At 40.7% G+C, this 17,500-nt stretch overlaps 3 protein-coding genes across 5 annotated transcripts in view; all 3 read left to right on the plus strand.

Moving 5' to 3' along the window:
- Nucleotides 1–7,521, plus strand: part of nova1 (NOVA alternative splicing regulator 1) — a 26,073-nt gene extending 18,552 nt beyond the window's left edge. For both annotated transcript variants that reach the window (XM_081719729.1, XM_027029514.3), the window contains exon 4: nt 1–7,521. This exon is cut by the window's left edge and continues 730 nt beyond it. In XM_081719729.1, coding sequence (XP_081575855.1) covers nt 1–287 — 287 coding nt within the window. In that variant the 3' untranslated portion in view covers nt 288–7,521.
- Nucleotides 7,522–12,232: 4,711 nt separating this feature from the next.
- On the plus strand, nt 12,233–15,634 carry alkbh6 (alkB homolog 6, nucleotide demethylase). Of its 2 annotated transcripts, none has more exons than XM_027029500.3 (7): nt 12,233–12,321; nt 12,464–12,522; nt 12,679–12,747; nt 13,105–13,165; nt 13,531–13,682; nt 13,808–13,906; nt 14,738–15,634. In XM_027029500.3, the coding sequence occupies exons 2-7, from the start codon at nt 12,469–12,471 to the stop codon at nt 15,005–15,007; spliced, it is 705 nt and encodes a 234-aa protein (XP_026885301.1). In that variant the 5' UTR covers nt 12,233–12,321; nt 12,464–12,468; the 3' UTR covers nt 15,008–15,634. The 2 variants fall into 2 exon arrangements, with proteins under 2 accessions (XP_026885301.1, XP_081575392.1); XM_081719266.1 differs by lacking the exon at nt 12,233–12,321 and adding an exon at nt 12,323–12,346.
- Nucleotides 15,635–15,696: 62 nt separating this feature from the next.
- capns1a (calpain, small subunit 1 a) overlaps nt 15,697–17,500 on the plus strand; it is a 10,499-nt gene continuing 8,695 nt past the window's right edge. Inside the window, exons 1-2 of the mRNA XM_027029505.3 lie at nt 15,697–15,849; nt 17,121–17,191. Of these exons, the coding sequence (XP_026885306.1) occupies nt 17,148–17,191 (44 nt within the window). The 5' untranslated portion in view covers nt 15,697–15,849; nt 17,121–17,147. The remainder of the gene's footprint in view (nt 15,850–17,120; nt 17,192–17,500) is intronic.

Raw genomic sequence — 17,500 nt, forward strand, 5'->3', positions numbered from 1 at the left:
CGGAGAAGCTTGGTGAGAGTGGGAAGGAGGTGGTGGAAATTGCTGTGCCAGAGAACCTGGTGGGTGCCATCTTGGGGAAAGGTGGGAAGACTCTGGTGGAGTACCAGGAGCTCACGGGCGCTCGCATTCAGATCTCCAAAAAGGGCGAGTTCATACCGGGCACACGCAACCGCAAAGTCACCATCACAGGTTCCCCTGCAGCCACACAAGCGGCACAGTATCTCATCAGCCAGAGGGTCACGTACGAGCAAGGCGTCCGCGCTGCTAACCCTCAGAAAGTGGGCTAGAGAGACAGCTTGCGGAGGGGGAGAGAAATGAGTGAGAAAATGGACAAAAAACAAAAGAAAGAATATGAGGGAAGTTTGGTTTCTATAAACAAATTCACATTTCAGAGGAGAGGAAAAAATAAAACAAAGAAATGTGAATTTGTGAAGAAAGAAAAATGCTCATTTGTTGACTTGGGGAAGCGGGGGTGTGAAGTTTGTGACTGACATTCTGCTGTCTTTTTTTAGGTTGTGTAGATTGTGAGGGTCTGAGTATTGAACCCTGTGGCACTTTGTGAGGGTCTGAATATTGAACCCTGTGGCACTTTGTGAGGGAGGACTGCCGTGCCTCACCTCTCTCTCCCAAGGGCCAGTTAGATTCCATTTTGTCTTTCCATCATTAGCAGATCTTGTACAAACTAGTTCAGCTTTTTGACTGGGTCACCAATCTGGGAAACTAGGACAAGTGTTTTACAGCGATTCCTCCTTGGGATGGATCAATATCAGTTATCAATTAATTACAAATATAACCCTCTTTTAGTCCTGAGTGGTTACAAGACTTGCAGTGAGTTTACAATACAAGCAGAAGCTGATTAGAAATCGTGAAGATTTCTTTTAGCTTCTGTTCTCACTGGTGTGAGTCCAACACCTGGTCAAACTTGATCAGACCTGATCAGACCTGGTCAGACCTGGTCAGATAGCCTTGCTTGGCTTTTACTCTTAAGTGGTCAGCCCTGTCCTAACACCAACATGGTTAGTTCCATTAGGCCTCACTTTAATGCTTTTAGATTTTACTTAAACCTGTGATTCTAGGGTTAGGATTTGGATTAGGGTTAGATTAATCTTAAACCTGTGATTCCAGGGTTAGGTTGGTTTTAAACCTGTGAATCCAGGGTTAGATTAGTTTTAAATCTGTGAATCCAGGATTAGATTTGGCTTAAACCCATGATTCCAGGGTTAGGCTAGGCTTAAACCAGTGATTCCAGGTTGATTTGAATGTTTATAGACTTGATATTCACACTGGGTCTCCTCTTAACACTGACATAATATAACCGTTACAGAAAGGAAGACAACCAGTGTCAAAGGTCAGATGCTCATTGCAAGAGGATGGAAATGTAAATGCAAACACACCTACACAAACCTGTACACACCTCCACACACACAAACACCCCCCCCCCACACACACACACACACACACCCTGCAAATGCAGTTTAGTCAATAGATATTTCTTTGGTGCTATGAGAAAATCACTGACAATGAATTTGAGAAACATTTTCAACATTTTGAGAAAATTCTTACACTTACCTACGGATTTTAGCGTTTGGGGGATGAGTTCACCTTACCCCTCATTATTAATTAAAGCAATGTTGTGGTTTGATCATAACGTCATTACAGAGCCAACACACCACACATTAGAGACACTCTTCATATTTAAAATTCTCTTCACAACACAACACAACACTAAATCATCTGGTTGATCCAAGACTTTTAAATCCTGCTGTTGAAAACTGAGAGCTGATTGGCTGCAGTCACACCTCTAAACTTTTCCTCTTCGATCGGTTGGAAGGTTCGGGCAATAGCCAGGCACAGTAACATCACCAGTGTTGAGTTAACACCTACAGTGTCGCACCACAACTACGGTGTTACACCACAATGAAACACTGTATGACAAACCAGTACTGTGGGTGTTAAAAAACGGTGATTTTAAACTGTGGATTTTTTTTCTAGTTTATTTTTTTTCTTTTTTTGTATGAACAGATCTCAAGATGATATACCTCATGTTTGGACAGAATGGGAAAAATGGAAGATTTCCAGTTTGTATGCAGTGTAACCAAGTTCTGAGCTCTACTCCAGCTTCCGCATGTGACACAGAGAGAAAGTGCACTTGATGTCCAGCTGCCTGTAGACGCCTGACACTGGCAGTGCATGTGCGCTGACGCCACACAGCCTTTACAGCAGTAACTATGATGCTGGTGCAAGATGTCTGCTCTGGAGCTATCACACGTGGTACTGAGAGGCCAGGTCCGACACAGGCCGGGTCCAACACAGGCCGGGTCCGACACAGTCCGGGTCCCACACAAGCCGGGTCCGACACAGGCCAGGTCCAACGCAGTCTGGAGCCTACACAGTCCGGGTTCGATACAGGCCAGGTCCGACAGAGGCCGGGTCCGACACAAGCCCCGTCCGACACAGTCCGGGCCCGACAGAGGCGAGGTCCAACACAGGCCGTTCCTCTCCAGAAACTGGGGAAAACAATGTGGCACATTTTCTAGTGTGAAGGTTGAATGTGGACCTTAGCCTTTCTGTGCAACACGTATGTGTTTTAGGATATCAGCATGGCAGTGTATTTAATCGCTTATTTTGGTTCGTTTTTGGGCTTTGCTTTGTAGTCATTATGCACTCAGCATCACTGTTAAGGTTTGGGTTACATTGCCATTAGGGTTTGGGTGACATCGCCATTAGGGTTTGGGTGACATCGCCATTAGGGTTTGGGTTACATCACCATTAGGGTTTGGGTTACATCACCATTAGGGTTTGGATTATATCACCATTATAGTTTTGGTTATATCACCATTAGGGTTTTGGTTATATCACCATTAGGGTTTGGATTACATCACCGTTAGGGTTTGGGTTCCATTACAGTTTCTGCTGCTAACTGCGTTTTTTAGTCCATCTAGGGAAATGCGAGCTGCAGAATGTCAGAACGCACAGGACTGTTGTACAGACAAAAGGTTATCTCTCCTTTAAACCACACTGTGAATCAATGGGTCATCAACTCTGGAATGTAAATATTGTGCCATCTGTTACCACGCAGTAAGAGAGGGCAAAGCAGGTTACAGGAGGAGGATGCCACGGACACATGGGTCAAACCAGCGCTGTCCCCTGCAGCTACTATGTCCCTCTGGAAGTGCTCTCAGCTGCTCTGAGCCCTGGAGCAACACTCTGGTCTAAACTGGTTCTGTTGGTGCATCTGTAGTCTGAGTTTGTTCTGCTGGTTTGGGTCTTTTCTGCCATGCAGTTCAAGGCACTGGAGAGTTAGGGTTAAAGTTTGGGTTATGGGTTAGGGGTTAGGGATTAGGGGTTCAGCCCTCTTCTGACCACAACTGTATGGCAGTGCCCAGATATCCACTAACCTTCATTAATGTGTGCAAACGATTCCACAGCTGCTTCTACTGCCCAGACCCTACTTCATAGAACCTGGTACAGGACCTGAGGAGCTGGGGTCAGGGCAGGAAGAGAGAGAGAGGGGGGCAAAAAAGAGGGGACAGAGAAGGAGAAGGAGATACATTTATTTGCTTAATTGTGCAAAATAAATCTTTGTCCATATTTCATACCCGGTGCTTATGACAGTATGTTTATCAGCAAATCCATTTTATGATATTTATACTTTCCACAAATTATTTTTGAATTATTGCTTGCTATCAGTTTCGAGAAAGTCATTTCTGAGGTGTGAGAAGAAAGTGTGTTTGCATTTTCAGAAGCACAAACACAGCACACATACAGCAGCATTTCACCCCTAACCCATAATCCTAAATATAACTCTACCCCTAACCCCTAACCCCTAACTCCTAACCCTAACCCTAAATCTAACCCTACCCTTAACCCCTAGCTCTTAACCCCTAACCCTCACCCTCAACCTCACCTCTAACCCCTAAACCCACCTCTACGTTATTTTTGTATTTTTTGGCCCCTGTATTTTTTGGAACTAGAAACAATTATTGTGGAGAAAACAAATTTGCAAAATTAGATTTCTCAGCAAAAAATGCTGCTTCATTAGCCCGTCAGCAATGAAGGAGATGGACGTCTCTCAGTTTTCTCTCTCTTTCACATACACTCTTCTGTTTTCTCTCTTTCTTTCACAAACTTCAGTGTTTTCTCTCTTTCACACAGACTCTTCTGCTTTGTGCACCTCTGCTCTTCTGCTTTCTCTACATCCACGCTTTATCTTCATCAGTTCCTACTCTTCCTCCTGGGTCCTCTCTTTCTCTCTTTTGCTCTCTCTCTCTCTGATATATTGTAGTTTTATGTTGTACATTTTTTCATCCATTGCTTGTATGCATTCTTTGTCTGTATGTGTTTTTCTCTTCCCCTCTCCTCCCATCTCTCTCTCCTCTCCTCCCCTTTCTTCTCATCCTCTCTTTCCCTCTCCCTTCTCCTCTGTCCTCTCCTCTCCTCTCTGGTTGGAGATGGCAACTGATTGCCTGTGTGTGTGTGCGCGTGCATGGATGTGGGTGCGTGTGTTCGTTCTGGGGCTACAAGGGTGTGAAGACATTCTGGCTCTGCCCTCAGTGGATGACAGTTGGAGACATACACTGCAAGCTCCATGCCCTGACCATGATCCTAACTGTAACCCTAACCCTGACCCTAACCCTGACCTAAGCACCATGGCACTAGACTGTGCTACTGCTTCAAAAGCTTATGTTCTTTCTGTGAACTCTGACCTGGAAGCAGTTCTGTACCTCTACCTAAAACCATCTTCCGGTAGATGTTCGCCTTTTACAGCTGGTCTAACATCAGTTTGCCAGTTTGTCCATTATGAGACCTCAAACTGGACTCAGACTGGGGGTGTACCATCACCCTGAAACAGGGAACTGGTGCTTCAAAAGAGGCCCTGGATGTGCGTCAGAAGCCGAGCAAGTCCAGAGCAAAGAACCATGGGAAAGGATACGACAGTCTGGGTCGATACGCACCTGAAGCTCAAACAATATGGTCACAACAATTAGTTTCCTCACTGGGAGAGCTGAGGACATTCTTTCCACCCTTTCCATTTTTAAATGAAACTGTGGATTCCGTCCTGTCCCATGGTCTTCGTGGAATATTAGTGTCGTTCTCTAGTTTGTAGTCAAATGCAGTTGTCTCGCGCTGTGGGTTTCAGTGTGTGAACTCCGTTACACTTGTGTGTATGACAACAGTGCCAATCCAGCCAGACTAAGATTAGCTTTGCCATTTGTTTGTGCATTAGAAATGCTCTTATTGGGCTGCTGGTGTCCATATCAACGTCACAGATGATTTTAGATCTACATAAAGAAAAATTTAAAGAAATATTGGAAGCAATATTGTAGCATGTTGTCCAGTTTTTGTGTTTTGTTATGTCCGTTGTATGAACCCTTTGGATTTAATACATTTTTGAATGAATAGGTTTACATGTACTTTTTTGTAATACTGTAAGTTAAAAAGTTAAAAAATGCTGCTATTTGATAAGTGAAATATACAAGAAATATTTTGGTTGAAAAGATGTCTGATCTGTTCATTAGAGTTCTTATCTGGTTTGATAAGATGTCTGATCTGTTCATTAGAGTTCTGCTCATGTCTTTGCAGGAGAAAAACGAGGTGTAAGATTCTAATAACACAGACGCCGTGAATTCAGTCGACCTGTGCCAGATTAGACACATGCCAGATTAGACCCATGCATCTTTTCAACATGTAGACATGCAAGCAAAGCATTTAGATATCTGACAACTTATTTAGACACACTGATCAAGTGCCAATCAATACTTTTTTAGTTTGAATGAAAAGATAATCAAAAGAGTAAAAAAAAAGCCCTGTCAGTGTTGTTTTAACTCCATAATTGCATAGAGAACTAACTAACCCTAACCCTAAACCTAACCCTAAGCCTAACTCTAACCCAACCCTAACCCAACCCTAACCCCTAACCTTAACCCTAACCTTAACCCTAACCCTAATCTTAACCCTAACCTAACCCTAACCCTAACTCTAACCCTAACCCTAAACCCTAACCTAACCTTAACCCTAACCCTAACCTATCCCTAACCTTAACCCTAACCATAACCCTAAACCTAACTCTAACCCTAACCCTAACCCTAACCTTAACCCTAACCCTAACCCTAACCCTAACCCTAACTAACCCTAACCCTAACTTTAACCCTAACTAACCCTAAGTCTAACCCTAATGCCATAGTTGCATAGAGAACTAACTAACCCTAACCTAACCCTAAGCCTAACCCTAACCCTACTAACCCTACTAACCCTAACCCTAACCTAACCCTAACTCTAACCCAACCCTAACCCTACTAATAGTTCTTTTATGCATAAACTTGGTTATTATACACTCGGGCATAAATTTGTTTGACTTGTGGCTTCCACTTGGCTCTTCCATCATATTGGTTCTGTAGGTCGGCATGGAGTAGGCGTAAACATGTTATAATCATGTCGTAAACACGTTATTAAGCATCCATAACATGTTCCATTTATGAACGTGTGTTTTGTGGAGTTAGGTGTTTATCTTTTTTGCACGTCTATTGCATGATATCCAAGTGAATTATTGGGGGTCAGGAAACAAAACTAACAAAAAAACCCTAATGTTTAGTTAGTTGTGTGTCTGGAGTCATTCTGAGGTGCAGGTCTGCATGCAGTACAGATGGACATTTTTTGCTAGACAGATTCATTTTTTTTCCATCTGTACTTTATTGTTTTAGTCTGTTTTTGACAGATATGGGAGGTTTACAGGTGTATAACTATATACGTACTGGGTACTGGAACTGCACTGTAAAAATGGGAAAAGTTTTTTAAATGATTAAAAAAATGTTAAAAAGCAGCTAAAGATGGAAGATTTTAGATTTTTCCCCCAACATGATTAATATTCACTGAGCTAATTTATAAATTTTAAATGTGCTGAATTTTAGACCATTTTTATTTGTAAAACTCTGCCATTTTTACAGTGTTGGGACAGATAGAGAAGCTGTTATTCAGACGGAGGGGGCCCCTGCATGCTAAGGTCTGTTATGTTGCATTACATTATGTTACATTATGTTACATTATGTTATACTACTTTGTTGCATTATATTATATTCAATGTCATTAATCAGTCTGAAACTTTGTTGTAGCTTGGTTCTCCTAACCCCAGATGTAATTTCCGAATGTACTTGCATTTTTACATAAAATGATAATCGAATGTTATTTCAGTGTTATGTGTCTGTAGGTGCAGGTTGTTTAAACTCATGTGTCAGTGTATGAAAGGCCCAAATGCCACATTAGCGCCTGTGTTTTAAATTCTGACAACATTTCCTCTTGTCTGCTGTTTTTGAACGCACTTTAATGAGCATTAGGTCCCCATCCTAATACATACCCACACACGTACCCAAACACACACACACACATTCATGCAAAAACACAATCACATATACAAAACACACCAACACACACACAAACACAGACACACACGCACAGAACAAAGTGCATATACACACACACATATATGTGCACATACACGCAGACACACACACAGTAACCTAACAATTACATAATACAAACCTCCAGGATGCAAAACCCAAACCAACTAACCTGTTTTTAACGTGGAAATTTTGGACAGGTAGTAGTGATGATTTCCTGTAGATCTCATGTATGTTTTGTTTAACTGTTTATTATAATTATTATGGTTATTATTATTTGAGTGTTTGTAAAAAAAACTGAGTTGTGCTTTTCAACGTGTGTTTTTGTAAACTTTGTTCTTTTCTGAAGTAATATGTGAGAGATTCCAGCATTCTCGTCCCGCATTCACTTTTCTGTGTGTGTGTGTGTGTGTGTGTGTGTGTAAATGTGCGTGTGTGTGTGTGTGTGTATGTGCGTATGTGCATACATGCGTGTGTGTGGTGTCTGTAAATTACTGACAAACAAGTGCTTGTTACTGATTTTTTGGTGGAGGGGGTTTTGATTGTATTTTTTTGCATACTGTCTGAATCAAATGCTTTTAATGTTACAATTGTTCTTGTTCTTTTTATTTTAAATCTGTAAGTTTTGTTTGTTGAAGAGGAATGGAAAAATAAAACGCAGAAACCTCAGAAATGGAGCAGAACATCTCTCTCCTGCAGAAGTGGAGCGAGTCTTTGTTATGACTCCTGTCCATATCACACAGACTTTATTATTCTCTCAAAAGTCAAGTCAAATTTATTTATATAGCGCTTTTTACAACAGTTGATTGTGTATGTGTGTGTGTGTGTGTGTGTCTCTCTCTGTGTGTGTGTGTGTGTGTGTGTGTCTCTGTGTGTGTGTGTGTGTGTGTGAGTGAGTTGTTCTTTGTTTCTAAAATCTCAGACAGGCATAGTAAAATAATTATGGAGCAAATACACATGCAAGTTGTTAGAGCCCGCGTTAACAACACTAAGCACCAAAATTAAATACTTTTTACATTGAATTCAAACCAGTTCTTAGAATCTTTTTATAAGGTATGGTTATAAAATATCTATAAACTTACTTCCAAAATGTATAATGTATGATTTTTGCCTATATTTGTCCTCAGGATAATCCATCTTCAATGTTCAATATACTATATATTAAATTTCTATATTACACATAAACATGTGTAAATATACTGAAACAAAAAAACTGAGTAACAGTAATTCTGAAAACATATTTGGCTTTGGTGTGCAAAATTCAAAGTCATTGTTGACCAATGTAACAGTATAGTAATGATAGTTTAGTATAGTAAAAGTCATTGTTGACCAATGTAACAGTATAGTAATGATAGTTTAGTACAGTAAAAGTCATTGTTGACCAATGTAACAGTATAGTAATGATAGTTTAGTACAGTAAAAGTCATTGTTGACCAATGTAACAGTATAGTAATGATAGTTTAGTACAGTAAAAGTCATTGTTGACCAATGTAACAGTATAGTAATGATAGTTTAGTATAGTAAAAGTCATTGTTGACCAATGTAACAGTATAGTAATGATAGTTTAGTACAGTAAAAGTCATTGTTGACCAATGTAACAGTATAGTAATGATAGTTTAGTATAGTAAAAGTCATTGTTGACCAATGTAACAGTATAGTAATGATAATATAGTATATTAAACATAATTGTTGACCAATGTAACAGTATAGTAATGACAGTTTTGTATAGTAAAAGTCATTGTTGACCAATGTAACAGTAACCACATATAGTCACTACTGGAATGTTCCAGAAGCTAGACTGTAGTTAAATGTCATTATCCTAATTAAAGTGTACCATATGTACAAGGGTGTCTGCCATACCAGTCTGTTGAATGTCATTTTTTAAATGACTACTTCATAAAGTACCATTAAAAAATTTGTGAAACAGAACAGCAGACCTGGTCGTTCCCAAGGTTACTCCTCTAAGCCCTATGGACTGTCCCCATTCCTGCTGTAACCCCGCCCCTTTCCACAGAGGGCCAGAGTAAAACAGCACTATTTACAGAGTTTCTTTTAGGTCAAGCTGAGCTATGCACAGCTATGCACTGTCTCTTATAAGAATTACAAACACGTTTGTTCATACTAAAGAGAACAGCAGGTGTGTTTTACCTTTGGCACACACTCACGAACTATTTAATTCAACAGGTCACCAGGTCACTCATTGGACACTACTGTAACACACCCCTGTGTGAACTAACACTAAATGTTTGATTCTGAACACGCTTATTTTTAAAAAAATTATTTACATAGCACCTTTCTCATACTCAAGGACACTTTACAGACAGCTATATATATATATATATATATATATATATATATATATATATATATATATATATATATATTAGCTTTTATATATTAGATGAGAAGGGCAGCTAATCTGCACACAGCATACTCTCAGTCAGATACCACAGCCCCCTAGGGGACTGTACTGGGTACAGGGGAGGAGTTTAAGACCAGGACATACACACACACAGAGCACCAACCATCACTGGACATACACACACACAGAGCACCAACCATCACTGGACATACACACATACACAGAGAGCACCAACCATCACTGGACATACACACACACAGAGCACCAACCATCACTGGACATACACACACACAGAGCACCAACCACCACTGGACATACACACACACAGAGCACCAACCATCACTGGACATACACACACACAGAGCACCAACCATCACTGGACATACACACACACAGAGCACCAACCATCACTGGACATACACACACACACAGAGCACCAACCATCACTGGACATACATGCACACGCACGTATATATTATATATATATATATACTCCACCCAGATAGACACTCAAACCCAAGACCACCAAGCCACCTTGCTGCCCATCTGGAACTTAGATACCTGGACCAAAAATTCGAAGCAATTTCCAAACTTCCAAACACAAAGATTTGTTTAATATGAGCTAAAATAAAGTTCTGCTAGGCCCCTGTAAACAGCTTTATTTAACTGACCCACAGACACAGAAACTGGAAAGACCAATGCACATAAATTGTTTATCTTGATTTACAGTATTTATAGCACCATTGTTTACATAGTGTTAGGGTTAGAGGATTATTAATTATGGTTGTTTTTGTGACATAGTTACTGTCAGCATATGAATTTTATTTATATCTAATATTACTGAACATACCATATTCAAACACACACACACACACACACACACACACAGCCATCTCCCATCTCCCACCAATGACATCACTGAGATGACACATCTCCTCAAACAGTAATCAGACCTCTCAACAACATGGTCAGATTGTAGTATCAGACTTCTCTACACTGCGGTCTGATCACAGTCTGATTTGCAGCGCCAACCTGCTTTCTGGTCCAGCTGATTTTCTTCAGGCTGCCTGTGTCGCAGTTTCATCACTCAGTGATGTTCCAAGGTCATCTGAGCTCTGCAAATACAGAGCTGTCATTGCAGCACTGGGTCTGAGCTCACAGAACCATTCCTGTTTCTGATCTCACCGCTGCCTAAACATCTCACAAGAATTCAACAGGACAAAATGCATCAATATGTGTGATAAAGGTGGATAATGTGCATCTATTCTCTTTATTTCTTTCTCTGTCTCTCTCTCGCTCTTTCTTTTCTTTCAGGATAAGACAGTAATAGGAGAGGATTTGATGATAAAAATCATGTTGTCAAGGCGACAGGTTTGTGTGTGTATGTGGGGAGTCTGCCTTGACAGAACACTGGGGTATTCCTGTCACGACTGCATCGCTATGATGCTGTAACCCTGGCAACCTAGTGCTCCTGAACACCATACCAAGAGTAACAAGTAAACACAGCAAAACATCTCCTAGCAATGTCAGAAAGTACTGATCCGATGAAGGACATCGTTTTCTGTGGCCCACCAAGCTGGCTTCTCAGGTGTAGTATCTTCTCCTGCACAAGTCACTGTGACTCAGGCTTTATGAACACAGATGCTATTACAGGTTAACAATTTGTGTGTTTGAGTCTGAAAAGCTCTACTAGAGTAGCAGCTAAATGACGTGTACAAAAAAAGACTGCTATTTTTGGCTACTGAATGAGCTTCTATAGTTAAAATAAGTTACAGTTGTTTCTCTTATGGCTATTCACGTAGCCATTTGGTAAGTATTGTTATCTGTGGCACACACACGGTGGGGTTACAGGTCACCACTACACTGACATCGTTCACAGCATTCGTTGTTTTTCTTTTTTTAAAATTATTATTTCCACCAGTGGTAAAAGCACAGTCTGCATACACATTCAGGTGTAGGGCAGTATTGCAGCTGCTATCAGAGCTGATCAATAACTATTAATGACGGTACAGCGTAGCTGCTTCAAGATGCGGCTCGCGGACTGCCGTTGCCATGGAAACCACAGTTGTAGTGCTTCGGGCTGAAACTGGGAGTTTGAGGAAGAAAACGGCGAGAAGTCGAGCAGCTCAGGTGGATCAAGTTTCAAGTTTGGTTTATTTGTCACATACATAGTCATACACAGTATAACTCGCAGTGAAATGGTTGATGCGTAAATAAAAAAAAATGGATGCGTAAATAAAAACGTAAAAACGTGTTCTTCACGTTTGTTTAGTGTTTATTTTAGTATCGTTTTTCTTTGACTGCTACTACAACCTAAATTAAGACCAAATAAATAACAATGCTGTGATAAATATATTTAGCAAGATGTATTTGCCAATGCAAAGTATGTAGGCTAGCTAGGCCTGTACTGTATGTGCATAGTTCTGCGTCCTCTCAGGAGGGGGCGTAAGGCCTCCAGATCAGTAAGTGGCGCTGTAGCGTATGACAGCGTGCCTCCGAACACCAACAAATCAAAATGTCCGCAGTTTTTACGTAATTTGATGTAATAAAATCAGGCTACAGAAGGTAATAACTTCCTAAATTATTCACCGTACGTGATGTTGGGTGCTAATTTAACGTTGTTTATAATTTGTATCTAAAAGTTTTTTTTTTTCGTAAGTTTCGTTAGCTAACTCGTGGGAGCTGTTGTTTGTGTTTACATTTATAGTCACAATGGCAAACCCGCACAAGACTTCTGCAGAACTAGAAGAATACGTTGTGAAAGACGTGAGTGGGTCTCCACCTGCAGCTAAACTACAACGTTAAGGTTTTAATAGCTAACCTAGCTAATATTAGTCGACGTTTGATAGCCAGCTAGCTACCATTAGTCTATGAATCAGCCTAGAGTTGGTTGCATAAATAATTGCGTTATTGTGAAAACAGGCACCTCCGACAGTGTACTACGTTCCGGCATTCATAACAGAAGCGGAGGAGGCGCACCTGCTCCAGCAGGTAACTCTGCTCCTATCTGTCAATTACACACATACGAGTATATCCTTCTCTCCAGCAGGTAACTGTACTTCTGCCTGTCAATTACACACATACGAGTATATCCTGCTCTTCAGCAGGTAACTGTACTCCTACCTGTCAATAACACACATACAAGTATATCCTGCTCTCCAGCAAGTAACTCTACTCCTACCTGTCAATTACACACCTACGAGTATATCCTGCTCTCCTGCAGGTAACTGTACGGTAATTGTACTCCTACCTGTCAATTACACACATATGAGTATATCATGCTGTCTCATACTGGCTCAGTGGCTACATGTATGGTATACAGCTGACACGCACATCTGTTAATTTCAGGTATACAGAGCACCCAAACCCAAATGGACACAGCTATCTGGAAGAAGACTGCAGAACTGGGGTCTGTCTGTCTTCTTGTCTTACATTCAGATCTGTTTCTGGTGTCATGCGGAATTTCAACTCTCTGCCTATTTCCTTAAATACATATTGGCTTATCTAGTGTGTGGATTTTTGACTTTATACTGATATTGATATTACATTAAAAGCGATGTCCAACTTCAAACATGATGTCGAAGCAATATATACTTAAGTGTTTTGTCTTGCTCTGGTACACTTGCTTGCACTCTTAAGGTAATTATTAGATGTATCATGTGTAGAATGATGGAGTCAAACTGCTGCACTGTGGCCCTGTATTACCATTAGGCTTATGTTCTGATGTTATGTATATATTTTCTGAGCTGGTAGACATTTTTGATCTGCCATCAGGTGGGCTGCCCAATCCAAAAGGAATGCTTGCAGAAAAGCTCCCTGATTGGCTGCTGACGTACACAGAGAAAGTGTCTGCCCTTGGTGCATTTGCTGGAAAAACTGCCAATCATGTGCTGGTGAATGAATATAGACCAGAGGAGGGCATTATGGTATGGGGAAGGAGAAATGAATGAACTCACTATACTGAGAATGGTGACTAAATTCATAGTGTGTGTTTCAGTATAGGTGTGATATTTTTTTTTGTCCATTTACCTCTGTCTGTGCGTTCACCCAGCCTCATGAGGACGGCCCATTGTATCACCCCACAGTAACGACCATCAGCCTAGGATCCCCCACTCTGCTGGACTTCTACAGACCTGTCGATCAAACTCAGGTACGGTTCTAACAACCCAAACACAGACCTGTCACAGACATGTCCAGCAAAGATCTTTCAAATACAGACCTGCTTATCTACCTAACCCCGCTTTTGTAACATTTGACTAGAGTCCTTCAAGAAATTGCCTTATTTTTCAAAAATATCTTTTAATCTGATTTCTGAAATTATGTCTTTGTCATCATACCTGTGTACAGTAAAATATGGTAGAGAAAATGGTGAAAAAAGGACACATGAAAAATATATAATAAATTATATATAATAGATTCATATGCATACCTGCATGCATACTGTAGACACATGTACATACAAACACACATACTTTAATAGAGATATGTGATTATACACCTACTTGCAAGCATGCACAATTATGTAAATATATTTACATGGGATTGGTTTAAGATACAGTTGGAGTGAGGTGTGTGTATATTTGGTGTGTGAGCATAGAAAGTGCTGCTCTGTTTCTGTTTCTCCTGAGCTGCACCGACTGTATATCTGATCTTCTCTGGGCTTCCAGTGTTTCTGATTCTCTTTTCTGTCTCCAGGTTATGGGCACTATGTCTGTACACTGTTAAGGAGTGTCTGTCTTAGGGATTTTTCTCAGTAATTTAGAACATTCTGATTTATTAATGCAAGAAATGTAACTGATCAAATTATTATTTTAGTGGGATTTGTCTGATCTTGATTTTTCTTTGATGGGTATGAGGGGGTGTGTTTGTGGGTCTCTAACTTGCTGCTTTATAGAAATGTTGCTTTAATTATGTAATTAAATATGTTTTGCCAGATTTTAATTGGTGGATTGAATAACATGATTAGCTCCTCTTCCTCCAGACTGGAGTTCTGCAGACTGAAGAGAGCCGCTACATGCTGTCGTTGTTGCTGCAGCGACAAAGCCTGTTGATCGTGCAGGGTGAGATGTACGAGCACTACCTGCATGGCATTCGTGGCGTTGCCATGGACACACTAACGGAGCACGTGGCAAACCTGTCGTTGGCGGGAGGGCACGTAGGCGAGGTGGTGCCCCGGACCACCAGAGTCTCCCTCACCATCCGTCATGTGCCGAAAATCTGTCATACCAACCTGCTACTTGGCAGGAAGTGACAAGGCTGCATAATCATGCAATCAGGAAGTGACCTGCTCACTAACCAGCACAGTCGGGAAGTGTCATTCTCACAGACCTCAGGAACTGGGAGCCGAAAGACAGACTAACTATGTGGGCGGTGGCCAAGCCAGCCAGGGTGCTCAGGTCTGGACACAGAGCCCCAGGTGAGTGTTAGGGTTAGGGTTAGAGCCCCAGGTGAGAGTTAGGGTTAGTACACCAGGCTTAATCCTCGTTTTACTCTGCTAAATTACAGTGTCATTTGGGAGCTGCAGGACTGGAGTCCTCTCCCCCTTTAACATATACCTGTGCTGCTCACCTGTGCACACCCTAATTAAACACTTGATTTATTACCTTAAACAGTTCAGTTTCTTCAGTTAAAATCTGTTCAAGCACAGAAACATGAGATTGCAGTTGCTGAATACAAGTAATAAAAATGTTTGTTTCATTGGGATTTGACTGTCTGCTTTTACACAGATGGTTTGTTTGGTCTCCCTTTGTTGAATGTGACTGTGGTACCCCCAAGTAAAGGAATGCCATAAAAAGCACTAGAGAAGGACCAAGTTTTTATTAGATTTGTGAAAATAAAATAAATGTCTTAGCTGTTTGACAATAAACTTGAGACAGTTGGTTTTGTGTCTCTTTTTTCTCAAATTTCAAATCCCCCCCCCCCCCTTTTTTGTAGCCATTTACTGCACGTAAGAATACCCGCAGTTCACCAACCGTGGTGCGTGTAAACTGGGGAAGTGCGAGTGACGTTAGTCGCGAAGCCACGCCCCAGGGCGTTTATCTTTGTAAGCGAGTGGTTCGGCCGTACATCCAGCGAAACATTTGCTGAAATTTGGTAAGTTATAGATAATGATTACTGAAAAGCATATTTATGTATTAACGTCAGCAATTCTTAGATTTAAAACCATTGGTATGTAGACAGGTGGCTAATTTACGTACTAGTTCCAGTTTTAGCAAACGTCAAAAGGAGAGAAGTAGCGGCATGGCTAGTTAGCTAACGCTAGTATTGTTAAAGCAAACTGCTACAGGAGTTTTGAGCTTCTCTCTAAAACGCAGGATTATTCACATTTTAACTAGCTGTCACACTAGTGGGTAAATAACTGGTTGGAACGGACAGGATGACTAGCTTGTCTAAAGGGCAAGTCTGACCAGAATGTTTATAGCTAGGTAGGGAACATGGCTGGTTTGGTAGCATGCCACGTACATTTGTTTAGTTTAGCATATCTTAGCTTAGCTTGATTGTATTATACACTTTATAATTAGCTAGGTTAACTATATTATACACTTTATAAATATAACTAGCTAGGTTAACTATATTCTTCGCATTTAAGGGTAAGATATAAGCCAGATAGCCTTCATGGTGTCCCGGTTGTTCTGAAGATAGATCGCTAAAGCTAACGTTAGGTTAGTGGAATGGGTTTGCGTGTTGCTGTTCCCAGTAAGATCGACGAAAAGGACAACATTGAACAAAAACCGTGAAAACCTTCAACCACGTTAGCTATATCTGGGGTGAAATGGATAGTGTCATTGTTGGCTGCTGTCTTCGCTTCCACTGGCCTTGTTGGTTGCTGGGTGTGTCTCACATTCCGCTACATATCGAGTTAGCTGCATAATCTCTCGGGAGTCATTTGAACACTTCTAATTCATAGAAGTATTAGGAAGGAGTATAGAACCAAGTTTCATAAGTTGAATTCTTTAATAATACATAAAATATTGTTTAGTACTCTTTATTTCTGCTGGCGGAAGCATGATTATTAATTAAGTTCACGGCATTTAGCTGACGCCTTTATCCAAAGCAATTTACAATTATGACTGAGTACCACCTGAGTAATTAAGGTTAAGGGTCTTGTTCAGGGGCCCAACAGTGGCAAATTGGCAGTGGTGGGGCTTGAACCCTCAACCTTCCAATTACAAATCAAGTATCTTAACCACTGAGCTGCTACATTAATTTCAAAGAAGCTCCAAATATATGTAATGGTAGTTTAGCCATTACTGTCATCATTAAAATCCGATTCTTATGAATACTTTTATCTTGAAGTTGAGTTTGTTGTATTTTGCTGATGTAGTAGAATAGTGTTAGACCAACTTTGCTCTTTCCCTGTACAGGAAAGTGCTTGGTCTGTGGTGCCAAAGATGTTTTTGGCTAAACTGGTAGGAGGACTTGTCGATATAGCCAGGTGAGTGACAGTTTTAAATTATATTTAAATGAACAGAACTTGACACTTGGGTGTTTAATGGCTCACAGGTGCCAAGCATCTATAGCTGCCTTGTTTAATTCTCTCTGAGAGCTTGATGAGACATTTACAATTAGCATGCAAGGTAACAGTTTGGACTATTTGTTATGAATGACGGACAAGCAGTTAAGGAAATAACAAAAATGCAAACACTCAACCTTTGATAAATTACCCTGCCAAAAGACTTTCGTCAATTAAATATATATGAATATACTATGATTATGCAAATAGTTTCAGATTTGTTAGAAAAAT

The sequence above is a fragment of the Electrophorus electricus genome, chromosome 8, assembly GCF_041902795.1.
Source record: "Electrophorus electricus isolate QZ-2024a chromosome 8, ASM4190279v1, whole genome shotgun sequence".
NCBI classification, from domain to species: domain Eukaryota; kingdom Metazoa; phylum Chordata; class Actinopteri; order Gymnotiformes; family Gymnotidae; genus Electrophorus; species Electrophorus electricus.